The sequence below is a fragment of the Drosophila santomea genome, chromosome 2L (assembly GCF_016746245.2).
Source record: "Drosophila santomea strain STO CAGO 1482 chromosome 2L, Prin_Dsan_1.1, whole genome shotgun sequence".
In the NCBI taxonomy this organism is placed as follows: domain Eukaryota; kingdom Metazoa; phylum Arthropoda; class Insecta; order Diptera; family Drosophilidae; genus Drosophila; species Drosophila santomea.
In genome coordinates, this window is record NC_053016.2 from 23,938,821 (window position 1) to 23,959,403 (window position 20,583).

Here is a 20,583-nt window from a genome sequence, read left to right on the forward strand (position 1 = left end):
TGGAGGCAGTGAGACGGCCGCACGCCCTTAAAAGGCCGTCACCAAAGGACTTGACACTGGAAGAGGCCTTTTCTCGGTCAAATGCTGAAGCTCTTGGCCATATGCTCTGCGCTGCGCAATGGAGGTCAGAGTTCGTTCTGCCTCCCGGATCTCTTCACTTGTAGGGCGTGAATTGGGCAAGAACGAACCTTTGCGGCAGCGTTTAAGGAAGCGTTGAACATAGACCAGAACTCGCAGGGCCTTGTCCAATTTGGAGAAACGTTCGAGAAAGTCGATGGACGGGGCCTTGACAAAATGCACTTTGACCGCGCGCTGTTCTAGTTCTGTCACTGGAAGAGTGTCGCTTTGTGCTGGCCATAGCTCTCGTGGCCCTTGCAGCCACTCTGGTCCGTGCCACCAGAGATGGTTTTCTGCCAATTCATGTAGGGATACGCCTCGACTGGCTAGATCGGCGGAATTTTGTTCTGAGCGAACGTGTGCCCAACAGTCGACTGGCGTCGCCTGCGTGATCTTGGCAACTCTGTTGGCCACAAATGTGGTCCAGTTGCACGCAGGCTTTCGTAGCCAGGCTAAGACGATTGTGGAATCTGTCCAGCAGCGGATATCTGAATTGGCGGAGGGCATGTGCGGAAGGATTGCTGTCACCATTTCGGTTAACAGCACGGCACCACAGAGCTCTAGCCGAGGAAGGGAGACGGTTTTTACCGGGGCCACTCGTGTTTTGGCAGGCGAGTCAGGATCCTTTGCCCCATCTCGACGCGGATGTATATAGCCGCTCCATAGGCTCTCTGAGACGCGTCACAGAAATCGTGGTGCTCTATGATTACCTCAGGCTGGTACCAGATCCATTTCGGAACGCGGATCTGGTTGAGGTCGGAATACTCGTCTAAAAACGATTGCCACCGCTGACTCATTTCAGTGGGAAGCTTATCGTCCCAGCCTAAGTTCTGCAACCAAATCTCCTGCATGAACATTTTTGAACGGATTATGAACGGCGCGAGCCACCCGGCAGGATCGAACAACCTAGCGATTTGGGACAAAACTTCTCGCTTTGTATAGGAGGGTTCCACAACTATTTCGGGGGGAACGAAATAGAATTCGTCGGACTTTGCCCTCCACCGAATACCGAGCGTCTTGGCCGTGCTTTCGGCATCGATGTCGAGGAACTCGCTATGAAGGAGGTGTTCGGCCGGGACGTCTTTAAGGACGCTTTTGTTGTTCGAGGTCCACTTTCTTAGCGGAAACCCGGAGGCACTTAGGGCTGCTTGCAACTCTCGAATCGAACTTTGGGCTTCGTTTACGGAATTCGCCCCTGCCAGAACGTCGTCGACGTACATGTGCTGCTGGATGATGCGGCTGGCATTTGGAAATGGCGCTCGGATATCCTCTGCCAGCTGTTGCAAGACTCGAATGGCGAGGAAGGGGGCGCAGTATGTTTTGGATCGACCCAGATCTGACGATACATTTTCGTAATGTCTGCACTGAAGACGTATTGAAAATAATGCCATTTCAGGACCTGGATCGTTAGATCGGATTGTAAGACTGGACCAGCATGAAGGATATCATTTAAGCTGGTCCCATTTGCCGACGGACTTGAAGCGTTGAATACAACGCGAAGCTTTGTAGTGGTGCTTTCGGGCTTAACTACCGCGTGATGAGGAAGATGATACGAGGGAGAATTGTGAGTCGGCGGAACTTCTTTCATATGACCCAGATCCAGGTACTCCTGGATCACGCTGTCATATTGCTCTTTTAAGGGGAAGTCTCTTTTTAAACGATTTTCGTTTCTAAGAAACTGAGCTAACGCAATGGACCTTGAATATCCTAAATCGGAACCGGTATTCTCGGGGTCCCGGAACGGGAGCGTCACCACGTACCTCCCGCTTGCGTCTTTTGTTGTTGTTTGGAGGAAGTTCCTTTCACAATAGGAGTCCGACTCTTTTACCATCTTTACTGGTAGATCCTCCACCTCCCAGAACTTGCTGAGAAGCGTGTCGAGCGAATCAGGGTCGCCTATTTGGTGCACCTGGGTCGTGAAGGATGCGACCCGTTTCGGCTTACCCTTGGAAATCGGCCCCGTTAGCACCCACCCGAAAATAGTTTCTTGGCCCAGGAGCGAGCCGCAAATATTTTGTCGGGTGCCATCCATCATTATGGATGGTAGAATGTCAGCCCCGATCAGTACATCAATTTGAGAGCTCTCAAAAAAGGTAGGATCTGCCCAGCGGAGTGCGGGCAGGTCCTTCAAAGAATTCCGAGGGATCGGATAGGAGGGCAGTTTGCCTGAGAGCTCCGGAAGGACGTACGCTTCAGTGTCTAACTGTAGACCTGGCTTAGTAGGAGAGCGAATCCCGAAGTGACACAGCTTCGAGGATTTCGCGGAGACCGAATGATTTAACCCGGAGACTTGGGTCTGGGTGTTGCGGAATGGCAACTTGATGAGGTTGAACAGGCGCTCTGAAATGAACGTCGCCTCGGATCCCGAGTCGATTAAGGCTCGGGCTCGGTAGTTCGTCCCCAAATGGCACACGTCAATGATCGCTGTGCTCAGTAGGACGGCTGAAGTGCCGGACGCGAAAAAAGTTTGCACCGCTGAGGTGCTTGCCGATGCATTTCTGCTGGAGGGTCTCGGAGGTTGCTGTGTAGGGGGCGAGGTTGAGGAACTCGCATTTTCGGAATTTGGGGGGCTGCGATGCAGCAGCGTATGGTGCCTGCCCTTACATGTAAAGCAGCTGTGTGTGCTTGTGCAGTCGCGTAGCTGGTGACCTCTGGCAAAACAATTCAGACATAGCTGCTTCTTTTTTATATAGCCAGAGCGCGAGTCAACAGACATTTGAAGAAAACGCGGGCACAATCTGACCGGATGGTTCTCCTTAGAACATAAGTCACACCCTTTCTGTTTGGTGCTGACCTTTGTCTCGAAGGATTGAAGCCTTTTTGGAACTGCCTGAGTCGGTTTCATATCTTCGATGGCTTCCAATGTCCGATACCTTTCGCTCAGGAAGGCATTCATTTCTTCCCAAGCTGGGATCTCGGATTTGGCAGTTAGCGACTGTTCCCATAAGGACAGGGTCTGCTTGGGCAGTTTGCTCGCGCAAAGGAAAACCAAGAGACAATCCCAGTTTTCTGTGGATACCTGGGAATGCGCTAGTGCTGTTAAACACCCCTGAATCGTGGATTGTAGCTCTTTCAGAGCATGACCAGATTCTTGCGAAATTGAATTTAAGTTAAAAAGGAGCTTGAGCTGGCTGTTGACCAAAAGTCGCTTGTTTTGGAACCGATCTCGAAGCGCCTCCCACGCGGAAGCAAAACCATCATTCGTGAGAGGAGATTTCGCCACGATGGCTTTTGCTTCGCCACTTGTTTTTGTTAGGAGATGGAATAGCTTCTCGACCGGAGTCAGCCTGGGGTTGTTTACGTAAATTGCCGTGAATAGGTCCCGGAAAGTGGGCCATCGGAGGTAGTCGCCATCGAAGACTTCCGTGTCGCATGGAGGTAAGCGGCAGCCGGACGAAATTAGCGGCTGAGAGGGTGCTTGCGCGACTTGAGGCGTTGCTCTGTCGATTGTTTCGCCAATTTGTGCTGCACATGACTCGTATACTGAGTAGCAGAAGTCATATTTGGCCTGGAGAATAGACACTGTGTCGAGGGATCCTTCTTGGGCCATTAGGTCAGAGCATGTTTCGTACTCTCTTTCCACTTTGTCCCATAAGGCTCGCACCAGTTGCAGACGGACTTGTAACGTGTGTAGGGACGGAGAGGCTTGATCAGGAGTGTTGATCTTCGCTTCGAAAAGGCTTACGCGATCGCTGACGGCGATGAATTTATGCAACGCTGCGGTTGCGGGCGTTGGCTGCTCAGAGGATGCCATTTTCTTTGTGGTAGAGCGTGTGACGCGGAGGAAATCAGTCCCGACAGCGGAGGGACTCTCGGATTTTCTCGATAGAGAAGACTCACTAGACGCTCGCGGCACTGGTCGGAATATGACAATCCTAGGAGTTGTCTTCGAACTAGTCGATGGCAAAACCTTTGCTTTCGGAGTGGGAGTCGCGGTTTTGACCCTGGGACTAACGGACTTGGGTGCTGGCTTACCGCGAGTGGATAGCGGAGATTGCGGGTTGAACTTTTGTTCTTTTCCAGGTGCGGGTGTCTTTTTCTTGTCTCCCTCTAGGGGCATGCTCAGCTGTGCCCTAGGAGAAGGAAGTCAAGAAGGCCTGCCCGCCGCAAAAAATGTGGAATCGAAAAAGAACCAGACACAGAGAGCACCCAAATCTGGATGGACAAAGAATCCCGTCGGAATTCGGGAGAAAGTAGCAATTGGGATCTGGAAACAATAGCTCAAATTTATATAAAAAAAACTATGAATTGCAATTTCTAGAAAAAATAGCTAAAAAAGCTACCAGCTGGAGTCTGGATAATAGCCAATGATTTATAAAAAATCGCTACCGACTGGAAACCGAAAAAAACAAAATAGCTAATATATAGAAAATAGCTATAAATTGGAATTTATGGAAAAAATAGCTAAATAATAGCTACCAGATGCAGTCTGGATAATAGCCAATGATTTATAAAAAATCGCTACCGACTGGAAACCGAAAAAAACAAAATAGCTAATATATAGAAAATAGCTATAAATTGGAATTTATGGAAAAAATAGCTAAATAATAGCTACCAGATGCAGTCTGGGTAATAGCCAATAATTTATAAAAAATCGCTACCGACTTGAAATCCCGAAAAAAATAGCTAATATATAGAAAATAGCTATAAATTCGAATTTGTGGAAAAATAGCTAAATAATAGCTACCGAATAGAGTTCGGATGATAGCTAATAATTTATAAAAATAGCTACCGGATTTAGGACCACAACGAAAAAAATCGCGACAAACGGATGCGAAACATAAACACCAAAAAAACCAACAAACACGCCAAAAAGCCAAGTAGGGAGGCTGATAAATTTGGGTGGAACTGATAAATAATTATTTTAATTTAGGAACCAGAAATAGGAGACAGAAATAGATTGTAAAAAATTATTATTTGGCTTAAATAATTATTAAATAATCGGGTCAGTTTTTTCTTAAATTTTGTCGTCGGACTTATTTATTTTATTTTATGTTTCGATTATAGGGTATTCTTTCGTCGCTATGCGCCGGTTTTTGTCAGGGCAATAAAGAACAAAGAGGAGACGAAAGAACTTGCACTTGGCAAGCCTATGTAAGTCGCGACTGTGTGTATGTATGTATGTATTATTTGGAATTTAAACATATATATGTAATGTAATAACGGAAGAAAAAGTCAGATTTTATTTTATTCTGTATGTCGAAATTTGTGTTTTATTTTGAGCCAAGAAATAAAATTTGTTCTCAGTTCGGATTCGATATTATTTATTATTTTTGGAAATATGTTTTATTTGTGTATTAAACTGGTTAAATATATGGAGTGATTTTTATATATGTATGTAGATGTAAATTTTATTGGAATATGTATATGTATATTTATATGGATATGTATATTTATATGTGTATGGATATATATGTATGGATATGTATTTATGGGTATGTATAATTTTATGTGTATGTAAAATTTTGCTAAATACGTATATGTCTATTTGATTTAATTTATTTGAATTTGTGGTTTGTATTTTATATTGAGGCAAAAAAAAACAGCAGCTTAGCAGCGGACGATAATAGTGAATTTTGGACAGTGTTTTAAAAAAATGTATATATATATATGTATATGCGCTTGGATACCAGCGGATCACCGTGAGACGAAGTAGGGGGCCGGTATTGGCAAAGTGCTTTTTTATGCACTTACAAAAGAAGTAATCACGGTGGCTGGGCGCATGTACTTATATATTTTCACTTAATTTTCACTTTTCACTTGATTCGGATGAACGGAAAAAATAACGCCGTTGGAAAAAAAAACGAAAATGGCGACCACGGACGGAATAGGATATAAAGCCGTACTTATCTTGATTTTTTCCGCAAGGAGCGCTGGCAGGATCACGATGTGTCGCGGACTCGAAGGACCATGTAAAGGAGTGGGCGGATTGGCGTCCAAGATAAGTTGACTTCTGAATGGTTGTTGTTGTTGCTGTTGCGGCTGCTGCTGGTAATTTCCTCCAGAAATGAAAAGATCACGGGATCGACTTCAGAATTCGCACTTTATTACAGCACTTGTAAATTAAGACTAACTTAAAACTAACATTTTGAGTACCGCGGGACCGCGGAGTGGTGAATAGAGCGAGAGGAGAGAGGGAGAGCGCGAGGAGAGAAGGAGAGCGCGAGGAGAGAAGGAGAGCGCGAGCAGCGGTGCTTGCGAGCCGTGGAGGAGCTTTACACTGCTTACGCTGCCGCTCAGTGGTTTGCGCCCTTCTGGCGTGAACAACTTCTATTAATTAAATAAATTGCCTGGAAGAGGCTAACAATAAAATATTTTTCTTTAAACCTGACACAAATATTCTTATATTTACTAATGGTGTAAAAATAAAATGAGCACGAAAATATATGTATATATATGAATATAGAGAAAACTCGGGAATAGGGTTCCGTCAATCTTACCCCACTTTAATCCGGAGCGATGAGATCTCGACGCGTTGGATCCTGGGTGTTGCTATATATATATAGTGATGGAGTTATATATACATATACATACACATACATGTAACCAAACAATAATAAGATATACACAAACACAAAATAAAAAAATACACTAAGTGGAGTATGCATATATATAAATATATGGGTTGGGTTTCTTTTCTTTTGTGGCACGCTTTGGCTGCTATTCGGCTCTCAGGTTACTTGGAGTGAGTACTTGTTAGGAAAGTCTACGCTGTTGCTTGTTTTCGTTGATATTCACATTAACGGCCATTCACCGGTTCACTTGTTCTTTTATTAAATTGTCTTTCCATAAGTATTTTTCAATTACGCACTTTGTGGGAAACCGGATGCAATCCTGTCCAGGGTATGCTGATGGTCCCCCTCCGCTGTATGGATCTCTTGTACATTTTTACTAGCTTTAATAGAGCCAGGAAAATCAGTAAAGCAGCGATGAATTCTAGGGTATGTTGCACTCCTTCTATTTCCTGCTTGTGGTCGACAACCTCCACGGTGTTGATCACATTTGCTGTGTTGTCGGAGGCTTTAGACTCCTTGCCGCCTATCCTGAGAGTTTTGTGGAACTATAGTCTTCCTTCAAAGTGTGTTCCTTGTTAGTCCTGTTATTCTAAGGTCTGATAGGGTCCTTGCTCCTTCACATTTTTTTCCTCGACTTTAGTTATCCTTGAGTCTTCCCGGCTATAGACTGACGGATAATTGCCCGGGTATTTGATGTACGGATGATTACCCGGGTATTGACTACGGGTGTGTTTCCGGGTACTGATTGACTTTTCATCTGCGGGCTATGGTCTTTTACCGGCATAGAGCTTTTTCTGATCTATTGGTCTTCTATGCCAAGTGTTCCCACCTAGGACTCATATTTCTCACATTCCCCTTATTTTGAGAAGTCAATACCCCTTCGGTGAAGTGTGCCCGGAACTGGTGTTGATTTTCTTTACTTTCTGCAATCTATTGCGGCCGCTGATGGTACCCCTTCCCCTGCTTTGAGATTCTGTTTTTTTTTTTTTTTTAACGCGCGAGTCCCACGGCCACACCTCCCGCCCAACCGACCGAGGGGCGCTGCCGTGTATCGTACGGCTCGAATCGCGGGAAGATAGACGCGATATAGAAGACAGTAAAGGACGAGGAAATATATGTATGCTAGTAGTAATATCTAAGAATTCGTTAAGTACGTTAGTATTGATCGCTTTAAAAACGGCAGAGAGTCAGAATTAGAGATAATAGGATAGAATCTATTATAGTCAGAACATAATACTCTGTAGGGATCATGCAACTCATAGTTAGATCTACAATGATTTAAAATTAGAGGTACGTAATTTCAAGTAAATCTGCTTGGAACAGTGAAGTTTAGCCGACTAACCAAGTCGGGACTATCCACTTCACCACGAATAAGGTTAAAAATAAAGACTGTTCTAAGCATCGTTCTACGGTTAGCTAAGGAGGGTAAGTTAATTAACATTAATCTATTCGAATAAGGAGGTAATCTACGGTTTGCATCCCAATTAAGGCGCCGTAAGGCAAAAAGTAAGAAGTTCTTTTGAACCGATTCAATGCGGTCCGAGTAAACTTCATATTGTGGACTCCAAACAGGTGATCCATACTCGAGGATCGGACGGACTAGAGAAATAAATAATGTTTTGGTCATGTAAGGATCATCAAATTCCTTTGACCACCGTTTTATAAAACCAAGCACACCCCTGGCCTTATTGACAATAGACGAAATATGGTCTGAAAATTTAAGTTTAGGGTCCAGAAGAACACCAAGATCATCAACATGTGTTATTCTGTCCAAAGAGCACCCACTTAAAGTGTAAGTTGCGTGCATTGAGTTGGCACGACAAAAGGTCATAACTTTACACTTAGAGCCATTTAAGTTTAATACGTTATCACGGCACCAGGTTTGAAAGCAATCTAGATCGGATTGTAAGTCCAAATGGCGAGAAATGTCCTTATATTGCAAGCATTATTTTACATCATCAGCGTACATTAGTACACGCGAATGATTTATTATTAAGGCAAGTTCGTTAATAAATAAGGTAAAAATGAGCGGACCTAGGTGGCTCCCTTGTGACTCGGATGTGACTCGGAGAATACAAGAAAGGGAATTTTTAAAGAGGACCCGTTGCGTCCTGCCATTCAGATAACTTAGACTCCAATTTAGGAGATCCACAGGGAAACCTAATAAATCAAGTTTTTTTATTAAATGTTAATGATTAACAGAGTCGAATGCTTTACTAAAATCCGTATAAATGACATCAGTTTGAAGATTATTTTTGAAGCCCTGTACTACGAAGGAGGTTAGCTCCAGAAGGTTAGTAGTTGTTGATCTGCGTTTCATGAACCCATGCTGACATGGTGATATTATTGACCTACAAAGGTGCTGCAAATGAGGAGTGATAACGTTTTCAAAAAGCTTAGGGATAGCAGACAATTTGGAGATTCCTCTGTAATTGGTTGCATCCGATTTGCTGCCTTTTTTATGGAGAGGGATCACAAAGGACTCCTTCCATATTTGGGGGAACTGAGTAGATTCCAAAGATAAATTAAACAGTTTTAGTAGAGGCTTGCACAAGGCTTCCCCACAGAATCTAAGCACACAGCCAGGAATTCCGTCAGGACCTGGCGAATAGACAGGCTTAACTCGCTGAAGATCATAAAGCAGTGAGCTTTCGTTTAAAGTGGGACAGAATATTAAATTTGACTTTGATACCGCGTAAGAGTAAGACCGTTCAGAATGAGGTAACGTAGAATATGTGGTTTGAAAAAACTTGGCAAATAGATCGGCTATTGCCTGATCCGATGTTACCGAAGTATTTTCATAAAATAGCGAGGAAGGGTAACTAGTTGTTTTGCGCTTAGTGTTAACGATATTATAAAACTGTTTGGGATCCTGTGCGAACTGGAACTTACAACGGTTTAAATAATTCTTATAACACTGAGCATTAAGCACGGTAAAATTTAACCGAGCACTTACATATTTAGAAAATATAGATTGAGAACCGGTATTTTTAAATTTTATATAAAGTCTGGACTTAACATTTCTTAGATGTGTCAACTCTTTATTAAACCAAGGAGGTTTGTTAGAGGTAGACGGATAGTACATCGGAACACAAGAGTTGAAGAATGATTTAAATGCATTATAAAAAATATCTATGGCATCGGCCATTATGTTGCAAGAATATAGATCGGACCAATTAAAGCCAGATATAAAAAGATTTAGCCTCTGAAAGTTTGCCTTACGAAAACAATGAATTCGTTTGGTTGACTTTTCTGGCCTCTCTTTTATTACGGTACCTGTGTCGATTGTCACCTCGAAAGTTGGATGGTATGGATCTTCAGGTTGACTAAGAGGTGCTACTCTAGTCAGAAACACACTTTCAGGACTTGAAACAAAACATAGATCCAATAAACGACCAAGAGAATTTCGAATATAATTAACTTGCGACAACGATATGTCAAGCATGCCGTCAATAAAGTCATGCTGCGCTATAGGCAGGAGAATATTCGACTGTTCCTCTGTGGACCACTTAGTGCCTGGTATATTAAAGTCACCTAGGACAACTAGTTGGTCCCTATCGGACAGTCTGTTTGTAACGGATTGGATAGCGGACAAATGGTTAATATATTCAGGAAATTCAGAAGACGGCGGAATGTACGAGCACGTAATATAAACATAGCTATCAGAAAATGATAGCTTTACGCATAAGAATTCTAAGTTACGGAACTCGTCAAAAAGTACCTCCACTGACGTGAGGGTAGGCCTAACAGCAATTAGGACTCCACCTCCCCGCCTGGAGGGACGATCATGCCTGTATACTGTGTACATACCTGTGAAAACTTCGGAGTTAAGTATCTCCGGTTTTAACCAAGTCTCTGTAAACACAATAATATGGGATGCAAAGGAAAGACTATTAGAATACAAATTAGTAAGCTTACTACACAAGCCTCTTACATTTTGATAACAGATAGTGAGACTAGATTTTAGTTTTTTGAAGATAAAGAAGTAGAAGTAGTAGAGGAGGATGGGGCAGTGATCTGGCCACTTGTGGGAAGTTTAATTCCCACGGGCCCTTTTTTTCTATTTTTAATCTTAGCTTCAAACTCTTTCACAATCATACTTTCCGGCCAAAAATCACCAGAACATATGGTTGAGAATAGCTCATTTGGGACAGTTATCTTGAAAGATGAGATGTCCCTAGCATAAGAAAAGTTAAATTTTTCCACTTTTATGTTGTCGGCTTTTGTTTTGTCTTGTATATAAGAAAGTACATCAGATGATGTTTGATCAGGGGAAAGCCGAGAAACAAAAATTTGTTTCTTTAGTGGAACCACCGAGAGGGGACTCAATATTCCTTTGTGGTGGTAAACAATTCGGGACGGGTGGAATCACCGGTTGAGAAACTGTAGCAGTCCCAGGCTGGAAACCCTCCACAACCGATTGATCGGATTGCGCCGAATCTTTTTTAGCTGCCGATCTAAGCAACATTTGAGGGTTTGCTGCGATCGTCAACTGATCAGCTGTGGAGTCCTGTTGATCACTTGCCGAAGGTTGCGGGGCATTCCCCTTAGGCAGCCTACCAGCGGCTTTCTTGCGCTTTGGAGATTCTTCTAATAGTTTAAGGCTATTAAATTGCGAATCAAGCGCAGAAAGAAGATCATCAGCTCGACGAAAACTATCTCTAGCCACGCCAAAACTGCTGATCAGTCCTTTCAAGCCACCTTTAGTTTGGCGCATAAAGAGTTGCATTTCATTCGCAACTCCTAGGCAAGTATCACAACAGTATTTTAGATTAGGGCCTTTAGCTAGGTCATCACTTGTTCGGCCGTAAAAACCAGCGCACTTAGTGTGCACCAGTCTATCACATAGCCAACAGGTCATTTTTGACTGATCAGGCTTTATAACCTTACGGCATTTGTTATGGAAGCAGACAACATTGGATTCCATGTTTAATTGGGTTTTGACCACTGTACCAAAAGACAAAATCAGAAAATGTACCGCAAGAGCGCAGTGTGCACTTTAAGATTTTGTGTGGGAGAGCGAGAGAGCGGGTGCACCGTGCAGTTAATTACAAAAACAACACCAAACAGCACTACAGACAACGCACGAAAAAGAGAGTAAACAAAACGCAAAGACAGAAAGAGAACAGATTGAATTAATTTATTAAAATAATGCACATATCACAAAAGATTCACTCGCGAAGCGAACGGCACTTTAACTAGTACGGATTACGAAATTGAATTATTAAAGAATTTGTTAAATTCCACCGCTGGATTTAGCAAAACAAAAATAAATTCGGAGCGCAGAAAAAAAACACGACCGTTCGCTTTGAAGCTTTTTGCTATCAAAGTCTTACGATCTCACGGAAAAGGGTGTACGCAACAGGCTCGAAGTGATCGGTGCGGTAACGCATGGAATGACTTCGCAAAAAAAAACCGTACGCCATTATCTTGTATTTTTGTTTTTTTTTTTTTTTGTAGATGGTTCTCTTTATGCGCCCATCAACGAGTGGCTTCGACCAACCACACTCTGCTGACTGCGCTAGCTGGGCTATTGGGTATAAAAGTTTTTTTTTTTTTGGTTTACTATTTTTTTGTAATATCTTTCTTCCAGGGCTATTATGTAAAGATGGCTGTTATTCAAGAATGCTTCTGCAACTTTTCAAATACAACTCGTACAGAACAACGAGTTGCTAGGTTCTAGGTTCTTATGTGATCGGTAATTCTGCTTGAGCTTAAGGTAATCTACGGGTATGACGAATTTTCCGGTTTGTCGTCCTTACCGGACTTCGGGCAAAAACGACAAGTGGACTCATGGAATCGAGACGTGCATGGATTCTTGGTTCTGGGGTGTTGGCGGTAGAAATCCAGTTCGTATCCACACGTATAGCAAATCATATCTTGCAAAGAGTTTCTGCACCCAGGCGCTGTTCTGTTGGACTCACAGGGACACCATCGGGAATACGTCCTTGTATCTCTGAGCTTTAGATCTCATTTACTAGTCTACTTCGCATCGGTTTTTCATGATTTCTTAACCACCGATCCACTCTGAGCATCTCCTTTTTCAGCTCTGCCAGATATCTTATTGGGGACGTCAACAATAACCACCCATTTGGGAGTTCAGGTGTTCCTTCTAAAGTCTTACAAATTCACCCTCGACGATCTTGTGTTTTAACTTAAAGTGCAAGTTGTGCATGTCGGAGACATAATCGCTGAAGGACTCGTTATACCCTTGTTTTCTATCCATCAATTCGTTGATCTTCATTAAGTCACTTCAGTTGTAGAAAAAGCGCGTTTCATTTCCCTGGTGGCGAATAGTAATCAAAATCGTAATCCTCGGCTCGATCCTCCATGAGTTTCCAATACCACTTACTGGCTGCGACGATCAGCAGACTATAAAATTCTCTGAACACTTGCTGTCGACTTATGCCATATAATTCTTGTAGTCTTTCCACACGGAATAAAAAACTTTCAACGGTCATAATGCGGCCGGTCCCGTCAAATTTTAAGTTCCATTTATCTAGCCGAACACCCTTTGGTGCTGGCGCTTGAAACGTTAGACAACGATCTAACTCGGGGTGCAGTTGGTGGATGGCCTGTGCTTGGCTGGTCTCCGGTATCTATTGCGGAGTGGCCGTTCGTCTTGGCTCCCTTAACCGATGCATTTGACTGTTAAAACATTCTTGCGACACTTGTTCTGGTGTCGGGGTATCTTGATGTCTTAGAAAGGGGTCAGTGGGGTTTCCGGGTAGTCCAGGTGGTGGGGCCATTCTTGGTTGGTCGGAAAGCCACTCAGCCACTTTCTTCTTCAAAGCGTTTATTTGAGCGATCATTGCCGATTGTGCATCTCTACTTTGCCTTACTAAATCCAAAAGTTCTCTTTCCCGCCTATCGCCAGTCTCCGAACAGTCTCCTGAACTTGCCTGGTACCATGGAAGCATGCTGGAGCGTCCTCTAGGCGGTCCTAGTGGTAAATCCATTCCTCCATCGTGCTTTCAATCTGTTCGGACAAGTGTCCTACCTCTTCCGGCTGGTTTTCGAAGTTTTGAAGACTCTCTTGATTTAGCGCCTCTAGTAGTCGGGTGGTGTCTCCCGCACTTGCACTTCGCGGTGCACGACCCTCTTCTTGTGTTCGCGATCGGGTTACTCTCCCGGTGGCGGGTTGAAACAGCACTTTCTTTTTTGCCGCCCTTATTTACGTATTTGAATTGCTCTAGTTGATACTTGTTTTTGTTGTTCTGCTTGGTATGCAGCTGAATATATGACACGATCTACCGTGAACGTTGCTGACTACAACTGTTAAAAAAGATAGGTAAGCTGGGGTGCTGTTACGCCATAAATAAGTCTCTCCTCAGTCAAAAACTCGTCCGGTATTTAAGCCCCAAAAAAAAACAAATAACTACCCGGTCGTTGCCCTGACATGGTTACACCCGGCCAACATGCCTCCATCTTCCACTGCTTAGGGAACTTTTACTAGGTTTTGTAAGTGAAATGGCCCGACTTTTCCTGGGGAGCATTTCCCATGGTTCTGTACGTGAACTGGTACTCTTTTTTCCTGGTGAGCTATTACGATGGTTCCATATGTAAACTGGCCCACCTTTTCCTGGGGAGATTTTACTATGGTTCCATTTGTGAATTGGCCCATATTTTCCAGGGGAGCTTTTACTTGGTTCCATATGTGAGCTGGCCCACATTCTCCTGGAGAGCTTTTACGATGGCTCCATATATTATAACAAGGAAATCTCCCACATTTTTGATTTAAGGAATTTTTTTCAAACCGATTTTTCTAATGACAAAACAAAGCACTTACGATTTTAAAGGGATGATAAACGAAAGTCATCTCAAAGTCATACCTCTATTCTGAACCATTTACACGCGATTTCGGTTGCAGAGGTTGGGGACTTTAATTTATGCTAGGTTAGGTTAGGTTAGGTTTTACCGGCCGTCGGTTATCCGACGCACTTAGACCATTAGAGGTCCGTTGTGATACCGTGTATGTTTTCCCCTTTTGCCTGTAGAGGTTCGTGTGAATTTAGCAGTTTCCCCAGCCAGAGGCGCTGGTGAATTTTGGTATCCGATGTGGATCGGTGTCGGACAGGTCGGACGTGTCTATCAGGAATCTGCTTCCTAATTGAGCAAGTCTTTTCGCTTGCAGTGCTGGACAGTGGCATAGTAGATGCTCTACTGTTTCTTCCATTTCTTTGTCCCTACAGCTACGGCAGAAATCATTATACGGGGCATTTGGTCTTCTGGCATTGGTGCCTATCAACCAATGCCCTGTGATGACTCTCATAGCAGTGCTGAGGTTTGCTCTGGTCAATCTTAAAAGTTTTGACGTTGTCTTTCAGCTTATTTTTGGCCATATTTGGCGTGTTAGACGACAGTGTGTGGTGTTTTCCCATATTGTCTGTTTGTTACGGTTTAGGTTTTCACTAAGTGTTAGTTTACAAGTGGCTAAAGGCATACTCATGCCCTCCATCTCTTGTATGAGTGGCGCGGTAGTGCCTTCTCGAGCTAGTTCATCTGCGATGCAGTTGCCTTCTATGTCCCTGTGTCCGGGTACCCATATAAGGCTGATAACGAATTGTTGTGTCATCTCGCGTAGAGATGATCGGCAATTCGATACTGTTTTTGAGTGACTAGAGATTGAGCCAATCGATTTGATATCTGCTTGGCTGTCACTGAAAATGTTTACATGTGAGCCTTCCGGCTTTAGTGATTTTAAGTGTTTTAGGGCCTCCCTTATTGCTGCCACTTCAGCCTGTAAGACGGCGCAATGATCGGGGAGTCTGAACGAGGTGCGTAGGCCAAGCTGTTCGGAGTAAACTCCTCCTCCTACTCTGTTATGTAGTTTTGACCCGTCCGTATAAAAGCATATAGCATTCTGGGGGCCAGGTATTTGTGAGTTCCAATCATCCCTCTCTGGGATGATTGTGTTGAAGGGTGTTTGTATGTACTCCACTATGTGTTCCACTGTTTGGTATCTCTAAGCCTGATTGCCGCTACTGTAGCCTGTTCCATGCCAGCTAGTTCTGGGCTTGGGAGGTTGAGTATGGCATTTAGGGCTTCGTTTGGGGTGGTGCGTAAAGCACTGCTGATGCAGAGTGCCGCAGCTCTTTGCGCTTTTGCCAGCATTTTTATGCTGGATTTCTTTTTTAGAGCCGGCCACCATACCACGACTCCGTACAGTAGTATTGGTCTGACGATGGCCGTATATATCCAGTTTACTATATAGGGTGTCATGCCCCATTTGAGCCCTATTGCTTTCTTGCACGTGAAGAGTGCTATTGAAGTTTTTTTATATCTGTCTGTGAGGTTCAAGCTCCAGTTTAGTTTCCTGTCAAGTAACGCCGTTCGTTGACGTGTGAAGACGTGTTTTTAATCGAGCTCCGTATTGGTTAATTAGAGTGAAGTGAATGCTGATTAATATAAAAAAAATAAATTAATCGAAAGCGAAAGCGAAAGAGACGCTCTGTGCGATGCACAATCGCTCGAATACATATTCTGTGTTTGAAACAATCGAGTAGTTTTTTTTTTTTTTTTACATCTTCAACCAAAAGACCAAAAACAAAAAAAAAAGGAAATGAAAGCGACAACTATGAGTCAAAACGACGTTCGCGCTCAGCGTCAACGCGAGCAAGACGACCGCCGGCTCTCATTGCAACGAAACAACGCGTACTTCTCATACGTCTCCGCGACTTCTGCAAACAGCGAGCGGTCAATCACCCCTAACCAGACGAATTTACTTTTGCCAACAACTCAAGAAAGAGCGCGTTCTTGCTCTCCCTCATTACTAGCTTCGTCACAAAACCCGCAAGCACAAAACACTTGCGAAATTTCTTTACGCTTGCCTACGGTGACTAGTACTGTGACAACAACAACCACTGCAACTGCAATCACAACAACAACTGGAACGGTATCATCGGCTCGCTCAATTTCGTCGACGCAAGTACTTGCTCGCCCTGAGCCAGCGATCAAAATAAAAACGCAACTTAACGGTTCCGCTGTGCTAGCAGAAAACCAAAACATAAACAAGAACGCCTGGTCGACCATACAGACTGGAATGGATCGCTACATAACAATTAAAAGAAAACTCAGCCCTCAAAATAATAAAAATCAACAATCCGAAAATAAGGCAAAAATTACACGAGACGAAGTCACTAATAAAACGCCAGCAAACACCAACAGATTTGAGCTTCTGGCAAATTCTACTGATGAAAGTGTACAAACGGCAAAGTCATCCAAAGAGGAACCTAAGAAGGTTAAGCCTCCTCCAATATACATTCGCGAAAAAAGCTCAAGTGCCTTAGTGAACAAAATAGCGATATTAATAGGAGAAAACTCGTTCTACATAATCCCCCTAAGAAAAGGGAACATTAATGAAACAAAAGTTCAAACTCAAACCGAGGCTAGCCATCGTCTCCTAACCAAATTCCTGGACGATGCAGGAAAAAACTTTTATACATACCAACTAAAAAGCGCAAGGGGCATACAGCTTGTTCTCAAAGGGATTGAGGCAACTGTTTCGACCACTGAAATCGTAGAAGCGCTCAAGGAAAAGAACTTTAATGCAAAAATGGTCATGAACATACTTAACAAAAAAAGGGACCACAACCAATCTTTAAAATCGAGTTGGAGCCAGAGAGCCAGATACTAAAAAAAATGAAGTTCACCCAATCTACAAGTTACAGCTCCTATTGTATCGGCGTATCACAGTAGAAGAGCCACACATGCGCAATCGCCCAGTGCAGTGCACTAACTGCCAAGAATATGGCCACACTAACGCTAACTGTACACTGAACTCTATCTGCGTAGTCTGTAGTGAAGCCCACAGCACAGCGAACTGTCATAAGAACAAGAAAGACAGCTCTGTTAAAATGTGCAGCAACTGCGTTGGAAGTCACACAGCGAATTGGCGTGGCTGTGTAGTATATAAGGAACTATAGAACCGTCTTAACAAACACGGAGAATCAACACGAGCTCAGGCCACACACATCAAAGTCAACTACTACGCGGGAAGAACAGGAAATAACTTCTTCGAACGATCAAACGCAGCATATATCAACTGGCATTGAAACGATGATGATCTAAAAGAATTTATGACATTCATGCACACAATGCAAGAGCTTATACCAAAATATGCTGATATAGCTTCTCGTGTCATCAAAATCATCATAATGGCTCCACTTCAAATATCTATGTGGAACGCGAATGGCGTTTCACGGCATAAACTCGAACTTGCCCAGTTCCTATCCGAAAAAAATATTGACGTCATGCTCCTCTCCGAGACACATCTAACAGACAAGCACAACTCCCATGTTCCAGGATACCTATTCTACGCCACAAACCATCCGGACGGAAAAGCCCATGGCGGCACTGGCATACTTATCAGAGGTCGCATCAAACACCTCCTTCATAATAGAACTAAAACGGACTACCTGCAATCCACTTCCATAAGCATGCAATCTAGCATGGGCCCCGTCACTCTGGCCGCAGTCTACTGCCCACCTCGTTTTGCAGTTTCTGAGGACCAATTCTTGGAATTTTTCAACTCACTCGGTGAGCGATTTATAGCGGCTGGTGACTACAATGGCAAGCACACTCAATGGGGTTCACGCCTTTTAAACCCAAAGGGCAAACAACTTTACAACGCGCTTATTAGGCCACGAAATAAGCTCAATTATGTCACTCCGGGTAGGCCTACATACTGGCCAGCAGATCCAAATAAGCTCCCGGATCTCATTGACTTCGCAATAATAAGAAAGATCCCTAGAAATAATATTACGGCTGAGTCACTTGCAGTCACTATCATCAGATCACTCACCAGTTTTACTTGCTCTCAGGCATCGACCACATATAACTGAGCACACCTACAGGCTGACAGGCAACAGGACCAACTGAGAAAGGTACGCGAAATATGTTTGTACTCACATGGTACCTACTCAAACAGTGTCTACCCATGAGGATATTGACCGCCTGACCGAATTGATGGAGGAAAATCTTGTTGCTGCAGCCAAGGCCTCTACCCCTCCAGACACACACAAAATGACAAATCATACCAAGACAACTCGCGAAATCGAACAGCTAGTACTTGAAAAACGAGGACTAAGAAGAGAATGGCAGAATCACAGATCCCCAAAGGCTAAGGAACAGCTAAATATAGCAACACGTAGACTAACCAGAGCACTTAAGCTTGAGGAAGCAAACGCCCAGCATCTATACATCGAACAGCTATGGCCCACCAGCAAGAAGAACCCTTTGTGGAAAGCACACAAAAATATTCAGCCACCAGCAGAAACAGTCGTTCCACTGCGTTCCCCTCAGGAAGCTGGATACGCAGCGAACAAGATAGAGCAAATGCATTTGCCGATCACCTTCAAGGCGTGTTCCAACCAAATACTGCTAGCAACTCATTTGTCCTACCTGTAGCAATTCAAATCCAGCCACCAATAAATCCAATAACATTTAGTCAACGTGAGATAGCATCTATAATAAAAGATCTTGATCCCAAAAAATCACCTGGACACGACTTGGTGACACCAAAAATGATCATAGAACTCCCACCGTGTGCGGTTCTGACCTTATGCAATCTCTTTAACGATATTACGAAACTTGGATACTATCCCCAAAGGTGGAAAAAGGCGGTCATAGTGATGATTATCAAACCAGGCAAAAACAAAACGCAACCCTCATCCTACAAACCAATCAGTCTCCTATCGTGTCTCTCGAAACTGTTTGAAAAGGCATTTTTAAAACACCTAGCTCCTACTTAAGAATGCGAAACACAATACCATCCCATCAATTTGGTTTTCGCAAAAATCATGGAACGATCGAACAGGTCAATCGCATCACAAACGAAATTCGTACTGCTTTTGAGCACCGGGAATACTGCTCAGCAATATTCTTAGATGTCGCACAAGCATTTGACCGAGTCTGGCTGGAAGGACTAATGTACAAGATAACAATAATGCTTCCGCAGAATACCCACAAAGTGTTCGAATCTTATCTCTTCAAAAGAATGTTCTCAATCAGGTGTAACAGTTCGACTTCACACGACCGCGTCATCAATGCTGGAGTTCCCCAAGGAAGTGTGCTGGGCCCCGTTCTTTACACTATATATACAGCAGACATGCCTACAAACTATCAGCTCACAACTTCTAGCGATTCTGCGAACTATCACTGGGGCACCATGGTACCTACGCAGCGAAAGCCTCCATAGAGACCACAACATAAACCTCGTCAACGAGGAAATCCAGATGAGAAAGAGTAAACATCAAGTAAAGCTCGCCGCACACGAAAATCCTCTCGCGAAGTCGCTCACGCGTGTATGTAGTCACAGCAGACTAAAGCGTAAAATTTCTCCAGCCCATCAAAGAAATTCTAGGGCCGTCTCTAACTAATACAACTATTTAATATTGTACTTAAACTAATTTATATAATAAGATTTGAATAATTATTGTTAGTCTCATAATAAGAGAAGATCCAATAAATAACGCAATAAGTTCGAAAAAAAAAAAAAAAGTAATACACCCAGGAACCTTGCGCTGTAACTGAAGGAAAGTCTTAGAGTGTTGAGGATAGGTGGGACTAAGTCTGGTATGTTATACTTCCTAGTGAAGAGAACCAGCTCGGTCTTTGAGGGGTTAATTCCTAATCCGTTATTTTTGGTCCAGCTGGACAAAACACTGAGTTACACTGTTACACTGTTATGTTCCATAGAAGTGGGGAGAGGACGCCTCCTGCGGAGTGCCTCTGCTGACGTGCCTAGTCAGGGTTGACGCGCCTAGTGAAGACATAACCTTCCTGCAGGTGAGCAGTTGGTTTATGAGTCCCACCAAGTGGCGGTCCACCCCAAGGTCTGTCAGGGCTATCGCCGTTGGGATGACGTTGTTAAAAGCTCCTTCTATGTCCAGGAAAGCTACCAGAGCATATTCCTTTTGGGACTTTGACTTTTCTATCTCAGAGACGAGAG

At 43.6% G+C, this 20,583-nt stretch overlaps 1 protein-coding gene across 1 annotated transcript; it reads right to left on the reverse strand.

Annotated features, from left to right (window-relative positions):
* Positions 1-701: 701 nt before the first annotated feature.
* LOC122756490 lies at positions 702-4,177 on the reverse strand. The gene is made up of 2 exons (XM_044006312.1): positions 1,594-4,177; positions 702-1,516 (listed from the first exon to the last, which is right to left on the reverse strand). The coding sequence occupies exons 1-2, from the start codon at positions 4,175-4,177 to the stop codon at positions 702-704; spliced, it is 3,399 nt and encodes a 1,132-aa protein (XP_043862247.1).
* Between the last annotated feature and the right edge of the window lie 16,406 nt (positions 4,178-20,583).

What these genes read in the sequence shown, in the direction of transcription:
- LOC122756490 (XM_044006312.1), bottom strand. Translation starts at nt 4,177, where the DNA reads ATGCCCCTAGAGGGAGACAAGAAAAAGACACCCGCACCTGGAAAAGAA. An exon ending in CGTTGTATTCAACGCTTCAA is followed by an intron (nt 1,517 to 1,593) that starts GTCCGTCGGCAA and finishes CTAACGATCCAG; the next exon opens with GTCCTGAAATGGCATTATTT.